Source organism: Myotis brandtii, unplaced genomic scaffold, assembly GCF_000412655.1.
Source record: "Myotis brandtii unplaced genomic scaffold, ASM41265v1 scaffold125, whole genome shotgun sequence".
Classification (NCBI taxonomy): domain Eukaryota; kingdom Metazoa; phylum Chordata; class Mammalia; order Chiroptera; family Vespertilionidae; genus Myotis; species Myotis brandtii.
In genome coordinates this window covers 10,952,406-10,971,770 of record NW_005354385.1, presented here as the reverse complement: position 1 = coordinate 10,971,770, position 19,365 = coordinate 10,952,406, and the positions used below count along the sequence as shown (strand labels likewise).

General features: G+C 40.2%; 1 protein-coding gene across 1 annotated transcript in view; it reads left to right on the top strand.

The window, feature by feature from the left end:
- The window catches only part of CCDC148 (coiled-coil domain containing 148), a 214,330-nt gene that overhangs the window by 149,622 nt on the left and 45,343 nt on the right, over window positions 1-19,365 (top strand). The window contains exon 12 of the mRNA XM_014534079.1: window positions 12,813-12,931. Coding sequence (XP_014389565.1) covers window positions 12,813-12,931 — 119 coding nt within the window. The remainder of the gene's footprint in view (window positions 1-12,812; window positions 12,932-19,365) is intronic.

Sequence of the window (19,365 nt, the reverse complement as noted above, 5' to 3'; positions counted from 1 at the left end):
GAGGGCAGTTGGGGGCAACCAGGCTGGCAGGGGAGGGCAGTTGGGGGCAACCAGGCTGGCAGGGGAGGGCAGTTGGGGGCAACCGGGCCAGCAGGGGAGCAGTTAGGCATCGATCAGGCTGGTAGGGGAGCGGTTAGGGGGTGATCAGGCTGGCAGGCAGAAGTGGTTAGGGGCAATCAGGCAGGCAGGCAGGTGAGCGGTTGGGAGCCAGCAGTCCTGGATTGTGAGAGGGATGTCCGACTGCCAGTTTCGGGCCTAAGCCGACAGTTGGACACCCCCCGAGGGGTCCCAGATTAGAGAGGGTGCAGGCTAGGCTGAGGGACACCCCTGCCCCCCAGTGCACGAATTTCGTGCACCAGGCCCCTAGTATAATATATCACTGGGGACCAACTGAACAGTGAACACAAAAACACTGTGGCAGTACTTAGTAATGCAGTCACATACAGATGATCTAAAATTGGTTTACAGCACTTTTTTACATTTTCATATAATGGAGAATATTGAATATAAGAATTCTCATAGACTCCTTGGACCCTGAAAACATGTCTTTGAACCTTTATGAACAGTTTGACCTTTGCTCTAACATCCACCCACCCAAATCTCTCACTGTAAGAATCCTTTTTGCAAAGGAACCACCTGCCACTGGAGTGAACTATCCCCATCTGGCTGAGGACCAATCTGTTGAATTGCTTCCTACCCTCAGTTTTGAGGTTCTCTCAATTACTAACTCCTAGAAATGTGATCTTGCAGTCAAAGTTTAACAGGGTGGTTTTCTTTTAATTATTGGTCTTTTTTGGAAATCTGATTAAATATTCCAAACATGGGAGCTATGAAACCTAATGGGTAAATTAACTATCAGAATTTCATAATGATCCAAATCAGAAGATAATGTATGTTTTATGTAGAAATGATTCCAAAAACAAACTGTGGGTTCATACTTTATTTTCTGAATATTTAATATCAGTCATCTGATTAATATTATATGAGTAAAGAAATTAGTGTGTTATGTGAGGTTTAATTATCCAAGAGATCATATAATTTTTAAATATTCATATTTTTCTTGTTTTGCTATTAAAATTTGGAAATGAATATGACTATAAGCTTATTAACTGATTCTAACCTTCCCATATGAGACTGAACACAGGGTCAGCTCTCAGTATGTGAGTCAGTAAGTGGCAGAAAGGCAGATGGTAGTCCAAGAAGCTCACTTTTCTGGTTTCAACTGTCTTTTAAAAGTGTAATTTCCACCCAGCCAGTGTAGTTCAGTGGTTGAGCATCGAACCCTGAACCAGAAGGTCACGGTTTGATTCCAGTCAGGGCACATGCCCTGGTTGCAGGCTCGATCCCCAGGAGGAGGCGTGCAGGAGGCAGCCAATTGATGATTTTCTGTCATTTAGTTCCACTCTAACTGAACTGCAAGAAACCGGATCATTATAGTTTGATAGATTTTCTATTTCTCTCTCCCTCTTCCTTCCTCTCTCTGAAATCAATAAAAACATATATTTTTTTAAAAAAGTGAAATTTCCATTGGAACTTTTTTTATGAATTAGAAAAACTGGTGACAGGACAGTTTTTTGTTTGTTTGTTCTTTCTTTTTTAAAAAAATATATTTTATTGATTTTTTACAGAGAGGAAGGGAGAGGATAGAGAGGTAGAAACATGGATGAGAGAAAAACATCGATCAGCCGCCTCCTGCACACCTCCTACTGGGGATGTGCCCGCAACCACGGTACATGCCCTTGACCGGAATCGAACCTGGGACCTTTCCGCAGGCCGATGCTCTATCCACTGAGCCAAACCGGTTAGGGCTGTTCTTTCTTTTTAAAATTAAATTTATTGGTCAATAAGATCGTATATGTTTTGAGTGTACATTTCTATGATACATGATCTGTGTATTACATTGTGTGCCCACCACCCATAGTCAAATCTTCTCTTGTCACCATATACTTGGCTTCCTTTACCCTTTACTGTCCCCCTTTACTGTTGTCTGTATCTATGAGGTTCAGTTTTATGTCCCTCATATGAGTGAAATCATATGGTTCTTAGCTTTTTCTGACTGACTTATTTCACTTACCATAATATTTTCAAGGTCCATCCATGTTGTTGCAAATGGCAGCATTTCATCTTTTCTTATTGGTGAATAGTAATCCATAGTATCTATCAGTGATGGCGAACCTATGACACGAGTGTCAGAGGTGACACGCGAACTCATTTTTTTGGTTGATTTTTCTTTGTTAAATGGCATTTAAATATATAAAATAAATATCAAAAATATGTCTTTGTTTTACTATGGCTGCAAATATCAAAAAATTTCTATATGTGACACGGCACCAGAGTTGTTAGGGTTTTTCAAAATGCTGACACGCCGAGCTCAAAAGGTTCGCCATCACTGGTATATATGTACCGCAACTTCCTTATCCAATCTTCTATCAAAGGATGCTTTGGTTGTCTTCATGTTTTGGCCACTATGACTAAAGCTGCAAAGAACAAAGGGGTACCTATATCTTTACAATTAAACGTTTTTGAGTTTTTCAGGTAGAAACCCTGAAAAGGGATCGCTGGGTCATATGGAACTCTGTTCGCAATTTTTTGAGGAAGTGCCATACTGTTTTCCATAGTGGCTGTACCAGTTTACATCTCCACCAGCAGTGAATGAGGGTTCTTTTTCTCCACAATTTCTCCAGCACTTGTTATTACTTATCTTGTTGATAATAGCCATTCTAACAGGTGTGAGATGGTATCTCATTGTAGTTTTGATTTCTATTTCTCTAATAGTTAGTGAGGTTGAACATCTTTCCATATATCTGCCATTTGTATGTCTTCTTGGGAGAGTTGGTTTTTTTTTTCAGTTAAAAAAGTCAGATGGAGGGGGAAAAACCTCTGGATGATCAAGAGCTATATATACAGTATATTTGTTTTCCTGTAAAATATTTCCCAATAGACAGTTTTAGAAGAAAAGTCTTAAAAATTAACTCCAGGTGTCAATTTTGGGTTCTATTTTCTGGGTAGAAATTCATTATCTATGGTGATTTAATTTTACAGAGTTCTTGCTATGTGCAAGTCACTGCTCTCTGTTTATTTTACCTTCTTAACTACCCGAAGGGGTTTGTACTAGCATGATCTTCATTTTATAAATGAAGAAACAGAGATACAAAGAATGTACATAATTTTCCCAAAGTAATGCTAGTCTATCCATTAAGAGGTGCAGTTAGGATTTGAACTCAGGAGGGCTAACTCTGTAGTTCATGATTTTAAAAACTGTCCATCATTATAATTGCTGTTAAGTTTATGATTAATCAATTTTGAGAAATCTTGGTTTCAAACTATTTGCTTTAGGGTCATTTTTATGGCTGTAGTCCTGCCCTACTTGACCCAGAGCGGTTAGTAGACAGGTATTTGATACTTTTAACTCTGTAATAGTCGGCTTATGAGGAGTATTTCTTTTATGCTCTACAGTTGCACACAGTTGCACTGTGTTTGTCTTCTTACTCTTAATATTCTCTCGGGATTTCTCTCCTTGGGTTAATGAACCACTCTAAACTGCAAGAAGACGGATCATTATAGTTTGATCACGATTGAAGCATAAATTACAACCTTGTGTTATGGATAGATTAAAAAACACTTTCATTGCCTCCTTAGTGCTGTTCTTTGGTTAAGTTGTAAACTGAAGAAAATAGTAATGATTTTGATGTGATTTTTTTTTACCTATCAATATCTTACGTTACAAGAAAATAATTTTCATAGTCTTGCAATATCACATGTACCAACCTATCAGAATCTGTACCTAGTACCCACCTCCCTCCTTTTGCAATGCATGAATTAAGTGTCTGCACTCCTGTCTAAGGCCAGACCCTTCATTCACACACTGCATCCTATTCCCTCTCTCCTAGTCAAGGTTATCCCAACCTTTCTCTCACCACCATCTCCTCCTTTTCTTCTAGATCTTTCCTACAAATATTTCCTACTAACCTACAAATATATCAGTATGGCTCGTATTTAAAAAATAATAATCTCCCTGGACCCCTCACCCCCTCCCTTAGGAAAATTGCACCATTCTATAGCACATACACACTGTCTCCAACTTCTTTTTGCCCATTCTCTCTTGAGCCATTTTGTCCCTCCCCTCAGCAAAGCTGTGCTTGCCAAGGTCATCATTGACATTCATGTTGCTAATTCCAGGGATCACTTCTCAGTCCTTACCTTTCACGAACATTAAGATAAAAGTGGTTACTGCCTCCTCCTTGGAAGACTTGATATTTGGCTTCTAGAAAGCCAATTCTTTTTGTTCTTTTATCTCACTGTTTTCTCTTTTTCAATAAACTTGGATGGATTCTTCTCATCATTCTAGCTTCTAAGTCTGAGAGTGGCCTGGGTGCTCAGTCCTCTAAGTATGTATATCTTATAGGTGATCTCAATCAATCCAATCTAACTTATATGCAATGATATGCTGACTAGTATCAATTAACTTCTCTGGTCTGGACTTCTCTCTTGAACTCTAAACTTACTCATCCCACTGCTTCAAATCTATTTTTGTTTTTCCCTTCAAACCTGTTCCTTCCCAGTATTTCTTTTCTCAAAAAATGGAAACATATGCTCCCAGTATTCAGGCCAAAAGCCTTGGTATTATCTTTGATTCTTATTCTCACCCGGCCCCGCAAAGCTCATACCCAAGACTTTACTTATTGTCATGAATAGAAGGCTCTTCCTTTCAAATTGGAACAATTTTAATAACATCTTAATATTCTAATTAATTTTTCTGCATCCTCCTTTTCCATTCCCACCCCCCCTCCAGTGTATTTTCCACACAACAGTCACAGTGATGTTTTTAAAAGTCACGGCAGATATGTCACTCCCTGCACTACACTCCGTATCTCTTGGATCTCACATCCTACCACTTTTCTCCTCACTCATCCTACTCTAGCCATACCAGCCCACTTCCTCCTCCTTGAACACCCTACCACATCTCTCCTCAGCCTTTTGCGCTGGCTGTTCCCTCTGCTTGGAATTCTTTCTCCCAGATCTGCATAACTCACTCTCTTACCTCATCAGGGCCCCACTCAATGTCATCAGAGAGAATGTTCAACCTCGATTACCAAACTTAAAACAGCATCCTCCTCCCCTGTTACTCTGTTCATTTACCCAACTTTTTTTTTTTTTAGCATTTATCATCCCCCTGACATTTATCTATCTGTTGACTGCTTTCTCTTTCTCTTCTAGAATATAAGCACCATTAAAAAGAGGGTTATGTCTATTTTCTTTATTGCTTTATCTCCAATGCCTGGCAAGGCCCTCATTAAATATTGGTTGAATGAGTGAACTTAATAAACAGGCAGTAGACTATTCTTTGCTGTTGGGGTATAGAGGAAAATATTCCAAAATAGGAGGCCCTAACAAGGTGGGCAACCTTGGGCAAGTTATGTAGGTTCCATGAGATTTTACCTCCTCAATTGTAAAACGAGGTATTTGGATTGAATGATTGCTAAAATCACCACAGCTCTAAGAAGTTATGATTGAATGACTGAGATTTGATTACTTTTCACTCTCCCTGACATTTCAGGCAGTGAAATACAGCATCCTCAGTGTATATACTCCCTTCTTAATGAATAGTGAAAAGGGAGAAATTAAGCAAGATTACAGACAAATTCATTTTAGTAATATCAACATATGACATGATCATTATGTAATATTTCAATGCCCCTGCTGGAAATAGACCTTACTCCTAAAGAAGACATCAGAATTATTTTGTAATCTACCTGACATTTCAATTAAAAGGGAGATAACTAATGTGTTTATTCCATTTCTTGGCTCATCATGTTCTAAGAACCCAAGACTACATCACAGCAGAAAATAGCTATTACCATTTGAGTAGGCAGCTCTGGTATGAAAAAAGGCTCACATAAGTGATCAAATTAAATACCACCTACAAAACATTCCTGTTATTTACTCATGCATGTAGACATCACCTACCTCCAAATAATTTATAATAAAATGCATTAGTACTATCATGCTGGACGTCCCCCCCTTAGGTTGTATCTATTCTCCATTCTGCTCTGTAACCAGGGAGTTGTCCTACATGGGTTTCACCTCCCTGGCTCCTGGTTGGGCTCAGTCAAAGTGAAACATTGGAAATGAGGATAAGGGAGGACAGTGAGCTTGGAAGCGTTATTTCCCCAACTCCTTGCCCTGCAGAGTTGTGCTGACTAACTGTGTCTCTACCAAAGGTCTCAGCTCCTGTCAGGTGGCTCTCCCCACATCAGCCTTTCTGACTCTGCTCTATGGCTCTGAAGCAGCCAGGCTACTGAATGGCCCCTTGTGATTGCCCTGCATTCCAATCCTTCCTTGTCAATTATCCTCTTATTACATTCTTCTGGACGTATCCTAATTTTGAGTGTTCTATCGGTTTCCTATTAGGAATCATTAAAATTGAAAATCAGTAAGAGAATGGGAGACAAAAAATTAAGAGAATGGGAATATAGTTATTTCCTCAAACCAAGACTAAAAAGGGGTGCTGTAATTGAACATAGTTAAAGTAAAAAGGAAGCATTTAGCTCTTGTTTGTGAATAATATATATTTTGTGTATCTAGTTAAGAATTATGACCTCCTCCAGAATAAGCCATTAAAGCATTTGAAATAATGACCTGGAAGCAAGGTACAGAAGTCTATTTGTTCAAAGATTCAATATTATACAGATTGCTTAAAATCAGACACCAAATCATCTTCCTAATAATGCTAACTTTCTTAGTACTAACTTTCTATCTAAAAACAAGAAATTCTTATTTCATGCTGAATTGTAATAATTCTTAGACTGAAGGAGTAGAAAATATGTAATTTAATGGTTGTGTAATATTAATCCAAATTTTTAAAAATTAAACTCTGATGTACTCCAGTACCATAAACATCATGTTTTTACTGAGAAGCAAATTGTTTGGAAGATTCCAAAAGTAAGATGAGATATAAAAGTGATCTTAAAACCCTGAGAAAATAGCATAGCATTATTTTGACTCACAAATTTCTATAGGGAATAGTTTCTTTGGTTTATTTATGCATTTACTGGCTTTTGGTAAAATGAAAAAAATGTGGAACTATGAAAGAGTAACATTCAATACAAATCAGAGATAATAGGAGGAGATGTGGAACAATGAGGGCCTGTATTGGTTGTAAGAAAAACAAACTTTCTCTAGACCCTCAGCTGGAAGTCAAGAGAGAAGCTTTAAATTCAATTCTTATCACTTGCACTAACTTTCTTATCCCCCTATCAAGAATCGCTCAAGAATTCTAAAAAGCAATGTGTTTAAAATCTGTCTCCACAAATGTCCCAAAGGGCTAGTTAAATACACTTAGCCTTAACTTTAGTTTGAGGCTTACAATTCCAATAATTCTTGACACACACTTTCTGTTCCTATTAATTGACGAAAGGTGAAAGGAACTGTCCTTAGGGGAGTGCTTAGTTTAGACTTTATCGTCCTGCAAATAAAATTGCTGGCTAGTTCCCATCCACAAGTTTGTTATTCTCGGACCAGAGACCAGAAGAAGCTTCCACTCAGCCAACGATGATCAATTAAGCCTTATTATGTGTCAGACACAATACAAGGTACCGGGATAAAAAGATGAGTAATGCAGATCAATATGGAAAGTGCTATGCTAAGGATACATAAATAGTGCCTTAGAAGGTAAACCTAGCTATGTCTGGAGGAGAGGGGGAGGGAGGAAGGCTGAGGAAGCAATACTAAAATTGAATGCTAGCTGGACAGGAGGGTTTTAGCAGGCAACAAGACAGGGAGAGCTTGCCAGGCATATAGTAAATGCCCAGATATATCAGTAACAATCCAGTGGCAGAGCCTCATGAAAAATAACTAAGGAATACAAGATAGGACAAAGAATGGAAAGTAATAAACCTTAATCAAAGGTCATTGGTGTGCCCAGGATACTGCTAACATTTTTACTGCAGTGTTCAGAGGAAGATGCAAGGAGGTGGCCTTTGTTCTGGTCTTACAGGTAGAGTAAAATTAGCAAGTGAAGGAGGGAAATAAAATTATTCTAGCTGAGAAAAATATGCAAAAGGCAGATAAGCATGCAAGTGCATGGCCGCCATCTCTCTTCTATTTCCATTCTCACCCTAGAGACTATTCAGTCCTGTAGCATCAGATACCATTTTAAGTGGATGTCTCCTTTATTTAGATCTCCAACTCTGAATCCTCCCTTGAGCCACCTATCTATACCTTCAGATGTTTGTATTGAATCTCCACTTAAAGGTCTTACAGTTATATCAACTGTTTAATGTTCAATATTGAACTCCTGGTTGTCTTTCTTTCAAACCTGTTGTTCTTCCTCTCTTCCATCTCAGTATTGGTACCATCATCCAACCAGTTGCTTAGCAAAAACCTAGGCATCATTCTTTGTTGTTGTTGTTGTTGTTAATCCTCACCTGAAGATATTTTTCCATTGATTTTTGGGGAGAGTAGAAGAGAGAGGGAAAGACAGAGAGAAACATTGATGTGAGAGAAACACATCAATTGGTTGCCTCCTGCACAATCCTCGACCAGGGCCTAGGCTGGGGAGGAGCCTGCAATCAAAGTACAGGCCCATGACTGGAATCCAACCTGGGACCCTTTGATCCACAGGCCAATGCTCTATCCACTGAGACAAACCGGCTTGGGCTAGGCATCATTCTTGATTCCTTTTCCTTCAGCCTTCATATCTAATCCCTCAATGAGCATTTGACTCCACTCAAAAGCACATCTCAGATTTGAACACTTCATTACCTATACTTGATCATAGCCAAGAGGCCAAGAAGTGATCTCACTTCATTTCCTGAGTGCGAGTGATCATTTTTGCCTTATTCTATTTGGTCTCCTGTTTCTCCTCCACTCCTCTACATCCATTCATCATTCAATAGCCAGAGCTATATTTTACAAGTATCAGTCAGGTCAGGTCACTCCTTGCTTTATACACTTCAGTAGCTTTTCCTTTTTTCTAGAACTAAATCCTTGCCTAATATCTAGTCCCTATCTAGCTTGCCAATCTCACCTCCAGTCTTAACTCACACCACCTGCTCCAGCTTGCACTGGCTTCTGCCCATTTCTGGACATGTGCAAGGTCCTTCCCACTTAGGGCAATTGCACCTAAAATTCCCACTTCCTGCAGTGGGCAGATCTCCCTTCATCTCATCCTATGGTTGTCTCACTCATCATTCAAGTTTTGATCCAAACGTCATTTAAAAATTATGCCCTTTAATAGTTCTACCCACATTTTTCTAAATCATCACCATACTTATTTTCTTCTTAGTGTAATATTCTGTTCATTCATTTATCTCTATTTCTAGAAAGTCCCAGCTCAATGAGACAGAAGCCTTATTTCTCTTTAATCACCATATCCCACGTACATGGCACAGTATCTGGCCCACAGCATGTGCCATATAAACATTTGTTGAACAAATGAATGCCAAAATCAGTAATGTGTTAAGACTACAGAAAAGGGTTGAAAGAATCAAATACATGAATACATTATGTAAAATAAGGATTGAAAAGGATCATTTGGTTTGATCCTTTGGAAGTCACTGGTGAGAGTAGTGAATTCAGAGAATAGTGAATTTGGAATGTAGGAATGCCATGGGTGAGGAGTAAAATAGGAGATGTCAAATAATCTCTCTATATAAAAGGCTAATATGCAATGTGTCCCCTCAGGAGTTCAACCAGGAGACTGGGAGTTCGATCACTTGCTATGACGTGTGCTGACCACCAGGGGGCGGTGCAGAACATGGCGGGTGACCAGTGGCTGCAGCGGGGTGCTGAGGGAGCGAGGGAAGGAGGAGGTGGGGAGGCGGGAAGGCAGGGAACCTGATCGGCCCTGATCACCAGCCAGACCTAGGGACCCTGCCTGTGCACGAATGTCATGCATCAGGCCTCTAGTAAATATTATAAGATGCTTGACTGAAAAGGGAACAATGAAGAGTGTGTGGTTACAGTCTTGGGAGTCTAAAGAAAGTTAGTTTAGATTTTTGTTAATGGGTGAGATTTATGTATATTTCCATGTGAGGAAAAAGAAACAGCAAAGACTAAAAGGCTGCAGGTACAGGGGGAGAGAGGTAGATGACAGAGTAAGGTTATGGAAAAGTGGGATTGGGGAAAAGGATCTGGAGCCCAGGTGAGGGGTAAATCTTGAACAGAAGGAAAGACATCTCTTCCTTTGAGGGGCAAGACATCAAGGAAGATATCTTTTAGATATCTTGCCCCTCAAAGGGAGATAAATGAACTTTATCTCCCTTACTTCTGATAAAGTGAAGAAGTAGAGGCTGGTATAGAGCTTAACATAGTGAACAGGTTTGGGAATACCACCATGAGAAACTGACAGGCATTAATCAGGAATTCATAAAAGGAATGCTGATTGTCAATGAAGATTGTCAGTTGACCATGACTATAGCACCAGTTTCTACGATTGTGTAATTCATTCATCAATCAAATGTTTATTAGGTATATACTACCTCTCTATTCTTTAGTTGCCGTTGAAAGTGCCAAGGTAAATAAATCACAGTTTCTGCCATCTCGTGGGGGAGAGAAACAAGTATACTAATTAGAAAAGCCTTGTGATCAGGGCTATACTAGAGGATCGAAGGCTATAATGAAAGATTTCAGAACTGGAACTGTTCTTGATGGTAATAGAATCCTGGAGGAGGAGGAGGAGGAGGAGGAGGAGGGGAGGAGGGGGAGGGGGAGGAGGCTCATTGGAATGGAGGAAGTCATGGGACCGTGAGATTTGCAGGTGGGAAGGGCATTCAGACAGATGCTGAAGTTGCCTAGGAGCTGGAAGGAGTTGCTTTGGACATCAAAGGGGGAAGGTGTTGTGCTGGATAGGAGGGAGCGGTGAAGGAGGAAAGTGACCAAACCATTTCCCAGCCTCTTGGCACATGGGGCATCAGAAGATGAGCATCCTTCCTTCACTTAAGAGAATTTCGGTCAAAACCATGGAGTAGTGTTTGGAAGGTTAAAGAAGTAGAGGATTTGGTGTATGATGACACAGAGGTTTCAGAGGGCCTGGTAGAAAGAACTGGGAAGGAGTAAATCAAAAGAGAGAGAGAGAGAGAGAGAGAGAGAGAGAGAGAGAGAGAGAGAGAGAGAGATTGACTGATTCATGGTACAGCAATAGATGAGGATACCAGAGAGTAAAGAATGAAAATTCGTCCTGAGATGTCAGAAAGTCTCAGGTGTGACATACTTCTAGGGCCTGCACAGGACATTGCACAAAATGGTGTCAGCAATCTCAAGATATTAGAAACCCAGGGTAGGTCCACTTGTAGTCAAGGCATTGTCGACAAAGGACCACTGACTTGTCTCCAAGGCCAGTGCAGGGAGTAAGCAAACACTGGAACCCAGAGAAAAATGCTCTTCAATCCAATATCTGTTCTATTTCAAATTTTAATTTTGAAGTAGCTTTATTTTCTCTGATTATGAAAGAAATACATGCTCATTGCAAACAATAAAGTAACACAGAAAAGTATAAAGAATAAAATAGAGATCACTTATAAATCCCAGAGGGAGACAGTATAATACTGTGAACAGAGCCCTGCCTGGCACTGAGAGAACGCCCTGGCCTTTGTCAGTTAGGGCTCTGACGTGCACCTGTCAGTCAGTCTTCTCCCGCTCCCTCGCCTGTCGTCTCTTTCACTCCCATCTGTGGTGCTGCTCCCTTTCTGGCTTCATCCCTGATCTCCCCAAATTCAGATCTCAATCATTTTTGTAGTGGAATCGCTTTACTGGGAGCTCGTCCACTTATTCCTTACGTGTTGAACGGATGTGGCTGCTGAGGTTGCAGGCTCTGCTGGGCAGTCACAGTGGCCATGGTGCTCCGGATGCTCCTTTTGGTCCTCCCCAGGGTCAGAAACTGCGTTGCTAGGGAAAATCCGGAAACCTCTGAGCTTTTTACCTGCACTTTTAAGAAGAGAAAATGCCACATTGGGGGTGGGGCTAACCCATCCTCTACAGCAGACCCTCTGTGAGTCACTCACTATCATTCACCTGTGAGGTACTCGGTTTTTTACCAGCAAGATCCAGTCTCTTGACCCAGACACAACCTGGCAGGCCAGAGTCAAATAAACATCAAGTTCAACTGCCCCATCAGGGGGAGAGCCCTGAGAGATGGTTTCAGCCCCTGATGATAGCATGTGTGTAATTCTGGTTTTATCATTCTGCCCCCAGAGAAGGAAAGTGAAACAGACCTAACAAGAACAATGCTTGATAAATTTGTCCTTTATTTTACCGCATAAGTCATACCTGCTATATTTCACAACACACTAATTTTTTCTTTTCTTCCTTCCTCCCACCTATCTCCTGCTACTTCCCCAGAAGCATAAAGCTTTCAACATCCTGCTGTCCATTAGCATAAATAAACTCATGCTTTTACAGTATAAATAGGTTTGATGCTATATTTGTTAAAGACTGTGTTACCAGAAGGGATAAAAATATTCTTGAGTGACAGGTAGATCATATACTTCAGAGACAGTAACATGCCTTTATTGTGGTTCCCTGAAAGTCAATTATTTTAACCGTAGATTAAAACCTCAGGTCTCAGCCCAAGTCACATTTCCACTTCAGAAATTGTTAAACCGTACAGTGTCTCAGAATGTGACCCTTCGTGTTTTAATTTATTTTTTTCTGTTGCCAATATATTGTAAACAGATCTAAAAAATGAAAAGGATGAAGTGCCATTTAAATTCAATCTTCGCTCTATGAGCCAGTGGCTAATGTTTTTATAAGTTTTCTCCTTGTTTTTATATCTCTGTTGTTAATTTAAATTTTATGTAACATTTATACAACAGATCAGAGAATACTGGGCTAAAAAAGAACAGAATTGGCAAGAAATGGAAATGAGAGATCTTCGGCGTCTAGAAGAATTGAAGAAAATAATGGCTGAACAGTCGGTAAAAGACAGAGAAAGGTAAAAGAAAAAAATTAAATTGTATGGTGATGGAGGTAGTGGATGCAATCTTCTATCCTGTGTTAGGATAAACAATACCAGTAGGAACATTTTTTATACTTAATATATATTTACAGTATTTATATTCACAAATGGGTAACTGATACTTCTGACCTATTTTAAACTCTCATAGTCATACATGAACCTCTAGTTTTTTTTTATTTTGTTCCTTAGATAGTTTCCTAGTTAAAACCCTCACAGAAGATTCCATAGTATCTGATTGCCCACTGTGTACATGAATGATACTGGCTGCTGCTGTCACTTAATATTTTGACCCAGAAAGAGGAAAGCATTATTCAGATGAGAAGGAAGACCCACTTACTATAGCTGAGGCTGGGGAAGACGATACACAAGTACATTGTGCTGTATGGTATTCACTGTAGTATACTTCATTTTTCTATACCTAGGAAAAGAAACAAACCTGAATTTCCTAGAATAATATTTGTTTGTTTTTGAACTGGAAAAAAAAACAAATTTCCTAGAATAATGTTTGTTTGTTTGTTTGTTTGCTTTTGAACTGGAAAGGACATTTGAGATCAACTAACCCAATCTCCTCATTCTATGAATGAGTCTACTGAGAAATTAAAACTATTTTCCCAATGTTACTGTATCAATCAGATTCAGTGGAAAAGACAGAGACAACATAGTAATTTGAATAGGAAAAGCTTTAAATAAAGAATTATTCATTCTAACAGAAAAATCTGTTACATAAAGGGGTAAAGAAAACTTTAAAAAGAGAACTTTATCCCAGGGATAAAGGAGGGTTCCCAAGAAAGAAAGAAATTGGAGGTTTGTCTCCCGTCCCTCGGCATGGTTGGGATTCACACCTCGTTGTGGAAGGTGTGGTGTGGCGCGTGATTGGTGGAGTTCTTGGATGGCCTCCACAAGACCTTGTGCACAGTCAGCAGGCAGGCAGGAAACCCCCTGCTTGGTGCAGGAGGCCAAAGCCGGAAACCAACCTCTGGGATGCTGGTGAGACTCCGTGGGAATCTGACCATGGGAGAGCCTCTAAAATCCGATAGGCACCTGATTATGAGGTGCCATTGGAACTTCATGGGCACAAGCACCATGGGGTGTCTCTCACACATGCCACTGGCCACCACGTGGTGGGAGCAAGAAGGGATAAACACTGGATCCGGGAAGGAGAACTGCCTTCTTCTTTGGCGTCCTGCCAGCACTCCTTTCTGACATAACGTTGTATGAGCTGCGAGAGAGAAATATTACAGGGTTCAGCTCTTTTCCCAGAGCAGACAGTGAAGGGTGGACTTGGAGTTGAGAGACAATAAACTGGTAATTGGCATAGTTGTCTACTTTTGCTAGTTCCTGAGTGGACTTTCACAAAATATAAATTAAGGATAGATCTTTCATTTCATAACACAAATCACAATAAATATACTTTATAGTTAGTCAATGTAAAAAAAAATTGCCCGAAACTATATATTTCCTGTTCAATTTTGCTGGGAACCTAAAACTGCTCTAAAAAATAAAGCAATTTTAAAAATTGCTCCTTAGACTTATAAATAACTTTGAAGGTCTTACCATTTGATGCAATGGGGTTCACTGGTATCTAGGAAGCGTCTGGTGTGACTTGTGGGACAGTCATTGCAGACTCCAGTCACAAGATTGGGGAGTGAATCTGGAGTTCCGGATAGATGCCAGGAAATCCCTAAGGATTTTCTAGATGAAATTCACATTATTTTCCAGGTATCTCAGGATTTTAGAGTTCAGTTTAGTCTATTATAAAGAAAACAGAATATAGCAAAGTCCAGGCTCAAGGCTAGGAGGTGAAGCAGCCAGTGAGAAACCGATTAAACAAGCACAAACCAAGAAATGAGTGAAAATCAGAAGACAGGCCATGCCATGGGTCAGAGACAAAAACTCTCAAACAACTAAGTACTAAAGGACAAGGCCAAGGTGACGTTCAAAAGGCTTGCTGGATAGTCTGAAACTATGCCGGGGAAACAAAAGTGAGCCACAGGAATGAAAGGGGGTGGGAAAAACAGAACAGATTCGAGGTCCCAGCAGCTAGGGGACATGTATCTAATAGAATCTCTTCTCATAGCCGGGGGTTTCTTTGATTACAGAGCCATTTTAGTCCTTTGCTTCCTGTCCCAATAATGATCAAGATTAGCTGACTCAGCACTCCAGTTGAAAAGAAGAAAAGGAAAGTCAGATTAATCTGCATTATGTAACAGGATAAAAATAGGCACATTTTAACAAAGTAAAAAGATTACTAAGGACTAGGCACCAGACGATGAGGGTTTTAGTGTTAAATCTTCCTGAATAGTGGGTGACCTAAGGAAAGGCATTCTTTTCACCTCTACAAGGCTCTGTTTTATGCTTTGTCAACGTTAACTGGATGATTTCTGTGAGTTAAGTGAGCTATTAACTCTTAAGGGTCTATGATCTGTATGTTCAGCTCATGTGAATTGTAGATTAAGACTATTATGAATCCAATATTTGCATGGAAAATCCATGAAAAAGGGCATTAAAATATTAGGATAATATATTAGGAAATAATTCTCAGAAAATTGTGGGTGATATAGATAAAAGAATAGACCTCATTCTGCGATTTAGGGAAATAAAATTCAGCATGTAAAAATTGCTGGTGGCTTTTTCTTCTGAACCAAAAGTTGTATTTTTTTTTATAACCATCCTGAAACTAAGAAATTGGTTGATTGGTTAAAATGTTTTCCTCCACTACTGAAATACAATTCACAAATCTCATATTTGATATTATAGTTGTAGGCACATTTTTCTCATGTCAGAATAAGAAGGCTTGAAACAGTTTTCAGATTTGTTGAAAACACACACAGCCTTGAGGGTTTTGGAAACTTCTGCTCTTTATTGTCTTTTTTATAATTCTAAGAAAGTTTCTTGAAAATAATATTCATAAATTAGCACATATAATAGGTTGAGTCATAAGCAAATTTCACTTTTTTGTGTAAAAAATGGTTAAGTATTCACAATTTCATGTAGTTCAACATAATTTTTAAAAAATAGCAATTCATTTATTAATTATATTTCCATTCTCATTCTATTATCAAATGTTTTTTGCCCTCATCTTTCTACTGAAATTGTTGCCAAAGTTTTCACTACCCTGCTAATTTCCTGATGCCTTATTTTCATTTCTCAACACGCTGTAGAGGTTAAAAGGGAAGGCTCTAGTCTAGAGTCAGGTTCTTGAGGCTAGAATCCTGGCTCTACCCTTTATAGCTGTATGCACTTGGCTAAGTCATTTAACTTCTCTGAACTTCAGTTTCTTCTTCTGTACAATGAAGGCATAAATAGTATATACTTCATAGAATTGTTGCAAGGGATAAAGGAGATACTGAATTAACATACTCACTTCCTGGAACATAGTAGGTATTCATTAAATATAAGTGATTACTATCAATTGACTTTTGAAAACATGAGACACCTTCCAACATAAATTTTTTCTCAAAATACATAAGCATTTGAAATATTTTAGACACAACATGTAATATGAGGACAGTCTTATCCTAATATATAAAAACCCTGGGTCATAACAACTGGTCACAACCTAGGCTCAACCAATCAAGTCAGTCCTAAAAACCCTAGTTCATAATGAAACCCAGCACTGACTGCTTCTGCTGCAGGCGAGGTGCCCCAGCACTGATTGCTGAGGGGGCTGTGAATCAGGGCCAGAGAGAGGCCTGAAGAGAGAAGCAGGAACTGATTTATTGCCTCTGTGGCAGCTTTTGATCAGCACTTGCCTTTCTCTTTCTCTGCCAGTCTGGCCAGCAGCCACCCCTCCATTTCTCTCCAGGCCTCCACAGGGCTGCTAATCAGCCTTCATTAAATATAAGTGATTACTATCAATTGACTTTTGAAAACATGAGACACCTTCCAACATAAATTTTTTCTCAAAATACATAAGCATTTGAAATATTTTAGACACAACATGTAATATGAGGACAGTCTTATCCTAATATATAAAAACCCTGGGTCATAACAACTGGTCACAACCTAGGCTCAACCAATCAGAAGTCAGTCCTGCGGTCAGCGCTGAGTTGCCAGGGCAACCCAGCACTGACTGCTTCCGCGCAGGTGTGGTGCCCCAGCACTGACTGCTGAGGGGGCTGCGAATCAGGGTCAGAGAGAGGCCTGAAGAGAGAAGCAGGGACTGATCTGTTGCCTCTGTGGCAGCTTTTGATCAGCACTTTCCTCTCTCTTTCTCTGCCAGTCTGGCCAGCAGCCGCCCCTCCATTTCTCTCCAGGCCTCCACAGGGCTGCTAATCAGCCTCACCTTTCTGATCAGGCCCCGTTGATAGGCCCAGAGACACTGACTGGCACAGAAACTGAACAATCAGAACCAAATCTGGGTGAAGTGTGAGGAGCCAATGGCTGCCTAGGAGACGGAGCTTTTGATGCTGACTGGCATAGAAACTGACCAATCAGAACCAAATTGGCCAGCAGAGGAGGACAGTTGGGGGCAAGATCAGGCTGGCAGGGGCGGGCTGTTGGGGGTGAGATCAGACTGGCAGGGGAGGGCAGTTGGGGGCGAGATCAGGCCGACAGGGGAGGGCAGTTGGAGGCAACCAGGCCAGCAGGGGAGGGCAGTTAGGGGTGAGATAAGGCCAGCAGGGGAGGGCAGTTGGGGTAAGATCAGGCCACCAGGGGAAGGAAGTTGGGGGTGAGATCACTCAGGCAGAGGCAGTTAGGGGCGAGATCAGGCCGGCAGGGGAGAGCAGCTGGGGGCGAGATCAGGCTGGCAGGGGAGGGCAGTTAAGGGTGATCAGGCAGGCAAGCAGGCAGAGGGGTTAGGGGCAATTAGGCAGGCAGGCAGAGGCAGTTAGGGGCAATGAGGCAGGCAGGCAGGTGAGCAGTTAGGAGCCAGTGGTCCCAGATTGCGAGAGGGTGCAATCTGGGACTGCTGTGGGATCGGGCCTAAACCGGCAGTTGGACTTCCCCCAAGGGGTCCCTATTGGAGAGGGTGCAGGCTGGGCTGAGGGAACTGCCCTTTCATGCAGAAATTTTGTGCACCAGGCCACTAGTAACAAATAAAACATTAAAGTTAAATCAGGAGCAACCTTTGATCATTATCTTCATATAATCTCTTCTGTAGAAATTATTTCTGTTATCAGTTGTTTAATACATAGGCATATATATACTTATACATATATACCCGTGTATATACATGCCACCTATGTGAACCTACATAAAAATGAATTTAAGAACAACAACAACAACAAATATATTTTATGATAACATACCACTATATTAGCTTTGGCTGTTATAACTGGTGACTTAAACAACAGAAATTTATTTTCTCACAGTTCTGGAGGCTAGCAGTCCAAGATCAAGTTGCCAGCATGATTGGTTTTTGGTGAGAACATTCTGGAAGCTGGACGTACAGACAGCTGTCTTCTTGCTTTGTCTTCATACAGTGGGGAGAGAGAAGCAACTAACTTTATGCCTCTTCTTTAATGGCACTAATCCCATTATGAGGGCACACCCGCATAACTTCATCTAAACCTAATTATTTCCCAAAGGCGCTACCTCCAAATACCATTGCACTGGGGGGTTAGGACTTCAACATACGGATTTTGAAGGGACACATTCCTTTTATAGCCACCATTTGTGTGTGTGGGGGGGGGAAGTAGCTATGTACATACAAATTAACTATGTACTATTAATACTATTTATTGGTTGCTGCTGGCATATAAAGTTTTTGTTCCAATTAGAAAAGCTGCTTCCTTCTGGTGGCAAAGTGTTAGAAGTAGAAAATTAGAAAAAGGAAAGACTCCGGAACCATGGGACACAGCTTGACAAGTACCGGCAGAGCTGGACATCATTCCCCGTTTCTACTCCTGGCTGGGCATCACTTTTGCAAAGTACAAAATGATACATGCTATCCTTGCAAATAGACTTACTCAATTCTTTTAAAATATTACATATTATCCATGTTTCTTCTAAAATTTAGCCATCTGGGATTTATTTTCATGAATGATAGGAGCTAAGTGTCTATCACTTTCATTTGAGATAGCAAGTTATCTCAACACCAATTATTTGATGATTCATTCTTACCCACTGATTTGAAATGCCACCTTCATCATATATTACACTCCTAATTATGCTTTTCTATGCATATGGACTTTTGATTAGATGAAATAAAATCTGATCTGTATTTATATTTTCACATGCTATTTTAATTATTCTGTTTGCTATCTGATAGAGCAAGTGTTCACTCATTGTTCTTTTCAAAAATATCTTAATTATTAATGTGAAATTTCATTTAAAAAATCCCTTTGATTTTTTGCACTGAAATTTTGTTAAGGAGAATTGATATATAAACCAAATTTAATCTCTAATCTAGGATCATGCTTCCAGAATTGCTCTTCAGTTCAAATCCTCTTGTAGGTTCTTTAGAA